Below are 9161 nucleotides of genomic sequence, written 5' to 3' on the forward strand. Positions count from 1 at the left end.
ATGTTAAAAATGTCCCATATATTATAAAAGTAATATAATACTAATATTAAATGTTTGTTGTATGTATGTGTATCATGTTTCAACGATAGTGAATAAATGGCGCGCGCGAAGCGCGCGCTGTTTTGTTCTAGTTTTAGTAAAAGTCGGGTACAAAGTTCATGTAAATAAATTAGCGCATAAACGAGTACGGATGGTGTACAGAGGCGTTTATAATTATTATTTCTCGAAAATGATACTTAGGAAAATTACTTTATCACACATAGTTGAATTTGTCTTAAAATGCCCTTTAATTTAAAAAAAAAAATTTTGAAAAATTAAAACAAAATATTGGGTAGTGGAGGTAAACAAAAAAATAAACAATAAAAAAATTATTTTAAATTATAATTATAAAGTACTCTTAAAGCCATTCAACTTTTATGCAGAATATTTTTTTCTGTCTCTCGTAGTTTCGATGATATTCACATTGAAAAAAAAACCGATTTTTTTTCTAAGGGATGTTTCACCCCCTTAACGTGCGACTCAGCACGAATGTAAAAATTGTAGTATCTTATTTTTGTTTGTAGTTTAACATATCCAAAGCTTATTGAAATCGAAGGGGGACACTTCCGTGTGTTCCCTTGTAAGCAAAAAATGGTAACAAAAAATGGGGGTTTTGTACTTGAGAACTTTCATGTGATTTGACGCTAAGGGAGTGTTACTAACCCTTTCTATTTTCATTTCTTTTCTCTCTCTCGCACTAAAGATGCCCAGCGTTCGGAAAGGAAGAGAAGACGTAGAAAAATCGAGACTTATGGCGTTAGATTTTCACACATACGCATGCGTTGCAAATAGAATTATCATTCTAAAGGACGGATAAAATTTTTAACTGATAAATTAAACATACACATGCGTACGAATCATATGTATAAGTAGATTTAATACTCCTCTTAGATTTTAAGAAATTTCTAAGTAAGAAAGACGAAGAAACAAAGAAAGAAAGTCTCAGAAATTTTATTTCCTTCGTCTCTTTGTCTTTTTCTCACTTCTTTTTACTTTCCTCTAAACCAAGGATGTGCGCCATACCGAAAATCCGGCCGTAAATCATCCTAGGATTGCCGCCAATAAACTCATCGATCGGCGAACGAAGAAATCGTCGTTTACTTCGTAATTACAAGCAAATGTTGTGTCTTGTACCCCCAACATTTGTCTAAGGCGGGGGGTGTTACGATCGGGGAACTACACAATTTCTCCGTTCGCGAACGTTCGCTCAAATAAAGGGCTTAGAATAAGATAAAGTTTATTGGTCATCAATTGGTGGACAAGCATTGACCCAACGAGATCGACCATTGTCAGTCTCCTTGGGAAGATTTATTACAAATTTATTACAAGTTTATTACAATATTATAAGTATGTGCAAAAGAAAATTTTCTAACTGGGATTTCAAAAACAGATAAAATTTTCTTTTTGCATTGCATATATCTCGTCTACGGCAGTAAAACCCTTTAAAATGTGCCAGAGATCCATATTTTCCAAAATAGGAAAAAATAAATATTGTCTAGACATGCCGGGGCTGAAGTCGCAGCGGAACTGTAAAACTTGGCCTTCAGCCAAGAACAATGATTCAAACTGGCACAAAAGGATGTAATAAAATTTAATTTCGAACATGCTCTAGATTTCCGAAATTCCGTAAGAGGAGAGAATTACCTCCTCAGTAAAAAGGTGATTTATCTGTTTTCAACTATTAACCCTGAACCGAGATTCAAGATTTCAAGGTCACTTAATAAAATGAGAAATCGATGACTAACCCAGAAAACAGTGCTTTTGTCAAGCGGAAGTAGGAATCCCCAAACTCCGGCATCGCGCTAGAACAAACCCTCAATGGATGACCAATCTAACCAAAAATTGTAATGGTGAGGGTAGCGATTTTTGGTTAGATTTCGATGAAATCTGTAGTACCTCCAACCAATAGCTGTAAAACTTAACAATGTAAGACGAGCAGAGTGAATTACCTCGAACTAGATTAAATGAAGGTTAACAAATCAGAGATAGCATCATCCATAACATCTTGCCAATCAGACCTTAACTCTTTCAACTCGAGACATCTCACATCCCTTGAGATTTTCTATATAAACCGGGAACTTTCCCACCCCTATTAAGCTGGACCCCCCACCATTGCAAATTAAGTTCGGATCTAGTTAAAAATTTAGTGCTGTTTTGTTGTTAATTAGTTGCTCTAATCCGAATTTTGTTGCTCCAGCCGTTTAGCAGGAAATCGCGTAAAAAATGGGGGGGGGGCTAGCTTAATAGCAAGCTGAACCCCCTATACCAGAAAAAAATATGTAAAGTGGTCCTATCAAGAAAACCAATACACCAGATTTTGTTGCTTTTTTGTTGCTTCAAGATAGTGCTAAAACATTACAAAAAATAACACTTAAAAAAAACCATTATATGCACTCAGCACTGCACCGCTGTATTCGAACACTGACATCAACAGAATTAGTTGCTCCAACTGAGTTTGATATAAAAATGATCTGCAAGCATCGTACTATCGAAAAAAGTCGATTTCCGATTTTGTTGCTAACTGTAACGTATTAAAATTAAATAGTTTATTCCGGCCGACCGCGCCGCGCGCTCTAACTTCTCTTGCCCGATCCTTCCAGATTTTGTTGTTCGCATGAGATTTATATATAAATGATCTGCAAGCATTGTACTCTCGAAAAAAGTTGATTTCAGATTTTGTTGCTAACTGTAACAAGTCGAAAATAAATAATTTATCCCGGCCGACCGCGCCTCGAGCTCTAAATTCCCTTGTCCAAACTTTATAGAGCTAATAGCTAGTATGCATTTGATGTTAAAGTATTTTACACAACATATAAATATGTTGAAAAGATGAGTAATTTATATTTTTATTTATTTTATTTTATTATATATAAATATATACAGGTGCAATAATCTATACTAGTACAAATACGGATGTGAGAAAAATATATATTCAAAAATGTTAACGAATATAACGCTTTCGTTATATTCATTAACATTTATAAGTACATAAAGAAAAAATAAATTTATAACATTTGAATCAGCACTGTCTGTCCATACACCACTTTAGGATACATGGTCACATGACAGATTCGATGAAATTCGTTTTGATTTTTTTTATATGAATTGCGCAGCGGCGAGGTTAGAAGAGATAACGCATACATAGATAATGCTCATATATATGGGCTGCACCAAGCAATGACTTTGTGTGCGTATTTTTACGTTGTGGCTCGGTAGTCATTGTGCGTTGTTCATAAGGTTTATTCGCGTTTCCTATCGTTTAGTAAACTTTGTAATTTCTGTGTTCATTGTTTCTGTTTTTTTTTTCAATTTTTTTATTTACTTTTTATTTTTCAAAATATATTGTGATAATAATGTTAAGTATTGTGTAACAGTAAAATCAATTATCAACATGCCTGCACGTGGAAGACCAGGAAAAATAGATAAGGATATCCTAATCGACACACTTATTAAGTATAAAGATTGTTTAACCTTTAAACCACCATATCCCAAAAAATTACACTAACCACTATGTCGGTCTGACAAACCGCTATTATGCTTCCGTTAATTTTATAATTTAATCATAATAAAAAATATATGTTTTCTGAATGCTTATTGATGGGAAAAAGGAAAAATATATTTTAATGTGAAGATTAACAAAAAATCTCATATATAAAAGAAATAAAATGTATTTAAATGATATCAACCATATTATAAATTATATTTATAAACTTATTAAACTTAAAGTTGAAACTCAAAATTAAAAACAAAATTAAAAACAAAATTTTAAATAAATTTTATGTAATTATATTTAAAAAGAACTGTCTGAATGTTCAGAAACTGTCGGTGTACCAGTTAAACAGTGTATGCACACCTTCCGCGAGCATTGTAAGCAAACTGGTACCTCGCACTTAGCGCATTTATATGCGATTTTACACTTTATTTTATAATTGCATAACGTGCACGTTTGTCGTTTTTCAAGAACATCAGTTGATATATTATGTGTCTGCAATTCACTTACTGACATTAAAATACCTTTTATCATCGTCTTTATTGGGCAAATTTGGTATTTTATATGGTTTTTTTAACATAGGTATAATCAGGCTAATCGCTAATTTTTTGTAATAAAATCGTGTCGAGATATTTTCGTAGTATTTTTATAATTTTGATAAAGAAATGTAAGTATTTATTATACTTATATCTAACAGTCTATAAAACACAGCCACAGGCCAACGCCTTGTTTGACGACTTGAACAGTAAATTGCACATTTGAGATCTAGAGAATCCACTCCCTCTTTCGTTAAATTATAAAATGATATAATCTCTGGCAAACTATTACTTTCAACATTAACAGTTTTGTGCATAGATAAAAGTAAAATCACAGATTTGTTTTTCTTTGGCACGTAAGAAAGTAATATACCGTCATTTGAATATCCTGAAAGAAAAGAGTGCATTCTGCTTTCTTTAGAAGAAAGAAAGAAGAAACTTGATGATACTTGAAGGTATCTCTTTCTTATTTTTTGTCATTGTGCCAACATATGTCAGACCATTTTTTGTAAGCTTTTTTAATAACTCTATGGAAGTAAACCAATTATCTGCAGTTATGTTTCTATTTGATTTATATAATGGTTTTGAAGTATTCTCGACGTACTGTTGGAAGTTGTTAACTGATTAACAGCGAGAATGCCTTAATGAATATTTATTCTGTTAAATATACGAATGGTTAAGAACAATATGTGTTGTACGAGATACGCGGGAGCGAGACGAGCGGGAGAGACTGACTCGAGTGCGCGCACAGCTCTCGGTCCAGAGAGCTTCCGAAGTCAGTAGGGAGATCATCGAGGGGGCGCTGTTCCGTCGCCTCATTTCTCCCCCTTAAGTCGAATCGTATCTCAGACGATTAGGTGGAACTCCGAAATTCGTGCGCGTTGAACGTCGTAGCTCCTGCTGAACCGGAACAGGTTGAGGCTGTTCATCGTCCAAGGCATCTTCGAAGGCATCAGAATCGGCTGATTTATCGATTGAAACATCTTGATTCTCCTCGTTTTGCTGATCCTGCGGATCGGCTTCTGATGATCGGCTTGATTTCCATGTTCGACATCAGTAAGACCGAACGTGTCGATAATTTCGTTCGGTGCAAATCGCAATTTAAGTTGATTTGCGCTTTTGCGATGATTCTGCCATTGTTGAGCTGAACCTCGTAGTTGACCTCACCGATACGCCCCCGTACGACTCCCGGAACCCAAGACCACACTTCATTCGACTTGTGCAACTGATAGAACACCTTTGAGCCAATGTCGAACTGCTTCCGACGGGCACCGTGGGCCTTGTTGAATTGCTGTTCCATAGAAGTATTGCGTAAAGCAGAAACTTCTCTGGGAGGCTTCATCAAGTCAATACGAGTCTTCATGATGCGACCGTTCATAAGCTCTGATGGAGACTTATTTCCGAGATTATACGAAGACGTGAAGCGGTAAGTCAGGAGAAATTCGCGAAGCTTTTCCTCAGCGTTTCCCCCGGCTTTGGCGAGTCCTGTTTTGAGCAAATCCACGAACTTCTCAGCCTTACCATTCGACTGGGGATGGTAAGGCGCTGACGTGATATGTTCGATGCCGTTGGCTGCGCAGAAATTCTTGAATTCTTGCGAAACAAATTGAGGGCCGTTGTCGGTAACCAATGTGTCAAAAAGGCCGTGCTGAGTGATGGCCTTCTCGAACATTTCGATTGTTTTGGAAGAAGCTGTCGATGACGTACTGAAGATTTCAGGCCAGTTGCTAAAAGCATCGACAATTACTAGATACCAGACGCCATTGATTGGGCCCGCGTAGTCTGCATGAACTCGAGACCAAGCCGCTGTTGGAACGGGCCAAGATTGCAGGGTGCATTTGACTGGTGACCTCGTCACTTTGGCACAGTTATCACATGTCTTGACAGTTCGCTCGATGTCATCATTGATGGTAGGCCAATAAACTTTGCTTCGAGCAAGCAGCTTCATACGAACGAGTCCTGGGTGACCATGATGAAGTTCTTGTAAGACTTGATTTCGGAATTGAACAGGAACGATAAGACGCTTGCCCCAGAAAATGCAGCTCTGAATGATGTCGAGCTGGTTTCTCTGATTAAAAAATTTTGCGACTTCTGGGTCTCGAATCTGCCGACTTTTCTGTGGCCAGCCCTCCTTGATAAATTGCACAATTCTGATAAGTGTTGGACACTGACGAGAAGCGTTTCGAATATCTTCAAATTTGATTGGGAGAGTCTTCGCTGAATCGATGGCAAAGCATTGATCCTTTGTGTCATGAACTGCAGCAATGATAACATCTTCGTCTTCTTTAGGTTGTTGAGCGATGAGTCTCGACACAACGTCAGCATAGCCAAAACTGTCAGTGTTGACATATTTAATGTCAAAGTCATAGACGAGCAAGGTTAAAGCATAGCGCTGCAGACGACTTGCAGTATACGTTGGAATGCCTTCTTTTGATCCAAAGATTGAGATCAGCGGCTTGTGATCAGTTAGGAGAGTAAATCGTCGACCATAAATGTACTTGTGAAAACGCTTAACGACGAATACTATCGCAGCAGCCTCTCGTTGGATCTGCGAGTAATTCTTTTCTGCAGCGTTGAACGAGGTCGAGAAATGCATCACAGGACGAAGCGTGCCGTCAGGAAACTCGTGCATCAGCGCTCCTCCCATGCCATAGCTTGAGGCGTCAGCAGCCACTACAATCTTCTTCTTCGGGTCGAAGTGAGTGAGGACAAGATCTGATGACAATACTCTCTTGAGATTCTCGAACGCACGTTCGTGTTTTTCGATCCATTCAAATTTGCTGTCTTTCTGCGTCAGCTCGTCCAATGGTCCTCGCAGATTTTGAATGTTCTCGACGAATTTCCCGTAGTAATTCGCTGCTCCAAGGAATGCGCGAAGCTGACTGACGTCTTGAGGCCGAGGTATGCTGCCGATTGACTAAATCTTTGCTGGGTCCGGACGAATTCCGTCAGCTCTGACGATGTGACCGCAAAACGAAATTTCTGTCTTGCCGAATTCACATTTGCCAATTCTTAATTTGAAGCCATAGTCTTGAATTCGTGTGAGAACTTCAAAAAGAATCTTTTTATGCTCTTTTTCGTTGATTCCACCGACGATTATGTCATCCATGTAGGCAAGAGCGCCGTCCACACCGCTGAGCATTCTTGTCATTAGTTCTTGGAAAACGGTGCAGTCTTAATTCCTGACTGCATGCGGTTCACTTGGAATAACCCAACGTGCGTATTGACGACTAGCAACTTTTTGGCATCATCATCGAGTTCCAGCTGAAGGAAGGCATCCGAAAGATCAATCTTGCTTAATATGCGCTTGCCCGTCAGACTTGCAAAAATTTGTTCCGGAGTTGCAAAAGGTGACTTATTCGGCTCGAGCACGTCATTGAGACCTGTTGAATAGTTGCCACAGATTCGTGTTTTGCCATTCTTCCTTTTGACTGCGACGATTGGTGCTGCAAACTCCGAGTAGCTGATTGGAGTAAAGACTCCCAAATGCTGCTGGCGTTTAATTTCTTCTTCGATGGCAGCTGCTGCTGCAAATGGGACCGGTCGAGCTTTGCGAAAAATCTTCTTGGCATTAGGCTTCAATGTCAGTGAAACTTTCGTTTTTGTACACAAGCCAAGTCCATCAGAGAATAGTTGGGGGAACTTCCTTTCGACCTCAGCGGTGAGACTATTCGGCAAGGTGTCCATCGAAATCTTGTTACACACAGTTGAGATTGGAACATCCCAGATACCCATCTTGCCGATCCAATCGATTCCGAGCAGGTTCAACCGGGCAGTCACGTGGACGACACCGTCCTCAACCTTGTTGTTGAGATGCATTTCATACTTGAACGAGCCCCAGAGCTCAATCGGATGTCCGGAAGCGCTTCCATTGATTCCGCTGGTGTTGAGCTTAGGTTTGCCGAGCTTGCACCAGTTTCCATATGAAATGAATGTGTAATCTGACGCCGTGTCCAGCTGGAGTCGAATTTTTGAGCCATTGATACGAGGAGCAACAAACTTCCGCTGATTCGTTGCCGTTGCTGTTGTTACTTGTTTGACGTTAGATTGAAGCTCTTCGACAGCTTTCTTATTAAACCTCTTGCACTGGTACTTGAAGTACTCTGCGCAGAATCCAGTCTTGTGACCCAGAATCTTGCATCTGTCGCAAACCTTGTCCTTGTGTGGGCACTCGCGAGCCCAATGGTCTTCACCGCAGCAAAAACATGGCCTTGGAGGCTTTGAAGCAGGCTTAGAGTCGTTGGGCGATGAAGCCTTCTTTTTGCTTCTCCTAAAGTTCTTGACGGACAAAACTTCACCGGTAATTGATGACTTCGCAGTTTCACAAACTTCCGATTTATCTTGTTTGAGACTTGTCAACCGTTCCGCTTTGTTTACCAGATCATCAAGCTTGAGTTTTGGAATAAGGGCTCGAGCAGCATCATCGGCTGCTGCCTCAAGTTGAATGTGCTGTGCGTCAACCTTTGTGAGGAGTTTCTCTAAGATGAGCGAGTCCTTGAGACCGCTGACGAAAAGCAGCACTTTGAAGTCATCAGCAGTGCAGTTCGTGACGTTTCGAACTTTTCGCCGTGTTTATTAATGCGAGCTGCGTACTCACGGTATCCTTCAGAGCTCTCCTTTTTGAGGCCGAAACATTTGTGACGCAAAGAGAACTTCGTTTCGCGATGGCCAAACATCCGCTTCAATCGCTTGATTGCCTCCTCCATCGTGAGATCTGTCGGGTTCTGAGGCAGGAGTGAGTCAGCAAAGCGCTGGTAGTCCGGCTGGGCAAACTTTTGCAACATCAGTCGGATTTTTGCTGAATCCTGCCAATCGGCAGTGTCTGTGTTAAAGACTGTCTCATAACGGTCAATCCATGCTTCAAATGTCAGATTATTCTCCGGATCGTAGTTGAAAGCAACCATGGACTCGGCAAGATTTTTCGCTTTCTGATCCGCAGAGCTCTGAGCGTTGTAAAGCACACCATTCTGATCAGGCGCTGGAAGTTGACGTTCTATGAGAAGACGAATCAAGTTCGCTTGTTGCTGCTGAAATTGACGAAGCTCTTCATCACGCACCATTTGCATCTCAAGAAATTTCTCGAACAATTTTTCCAT

At 39.7% G+C, this 9161-nt stretch overlaps 2 protein-coding genes across 2 annotated transcripts; both read right to left on the bottom strand.

Annotated features, from left to right (window-relative positions):
- Nucleotides 1–4893: 4893 nt before the first annotated feature.
- On the bottom strand, nucleotides 4894–7207 carry LOC105447782 (uncharacterized protein K02A2.6-like). The gene is made up of 3 exons (XM_011685988.1): nucleotides 7066–7207; nucleotides 5233–6921; nucleotides 4894–5087 (listed from the first exon to the last, which is right to left on the bottom strand). Exons 1-3 carry the CDS (start codon nucleotides 7205–7207, stop codon nucleotides 4894–4896), a joined length of 2025 nt encoding a protein of 674 aa, XP_011684290.1.
- Nucleotides 7208–7215: 8 nt separating this feature from the next.
- On the bottom strand, nucleotides 7216–9161 carry LOC105447783 (uncharacterized protein K02A2.6-like). The gene is made up of 2 exons (XM_011685989.1): nucleotides 8663–9161; nucleotides 7216–8585 (listed from the first exon to the last, which is right to left on the bottom strand). The coding sequence occupies exons 1-2, from the start codon at nucleotides 9159–9161 to the stop codon at nucleotides 7216–7218; spliced, it is 1869 nt and encodes a 622-aa protein (XP_011684291.1).

Source organism: Wasmannia auropunctata, unplaced genomic scaffold, assembly GCF_000956235.1.
Source record: "Wasmannia auropunctata unplaced genomic scaffold, wasmannia.A_1.0 LD336092.1, whole genome shotgun sequence".
NCBI lineage: Eukaryota > Metazoa > Arthropoda > Insecta > Hymenoptera > Formicidae > Wasmannia > Wasmannia auropunctata.

Bases quoted from the DNA above. Each gene is read 5' to 3' on its own strand.
- LOC105447782 (XM_011685988.1), bottom strand. From the start codon at position 7,207: ATGCTCAGCGGTGTGGACGGCGCTCTTGCCTACATGGATGACATAATC. The intron at 6,922-7,065 runs GTGAATTCGGCA...TCCTTGGAGCAG, and splicing joins CAAATTAAGAATTGGCAAAT to CGAATTACTACGGGAAATTC. The intron at 5,088-5,232 runs GTGAGGTCAACT...GCCGATCATCAG, and splicing joins AGTCGTACGGGGGCGTATCG to AAGCCGATCCGCAGGATCAG.
- LOC105447783 (XM_011685989.1), bottom strand. From the start codon at position 9,161: ATGGAAAAATTGTTCGAGAAATTTCTTGAGATGCAAATGGTGCGTGAT. The intron at 8,586-8,662 runs GTGAGTACGCAG...ATGACTTCAAAG, and splicing joins GGAGAGCTCTGAAGGATACC to TGCTGCTTTTCGTCAGCGGT.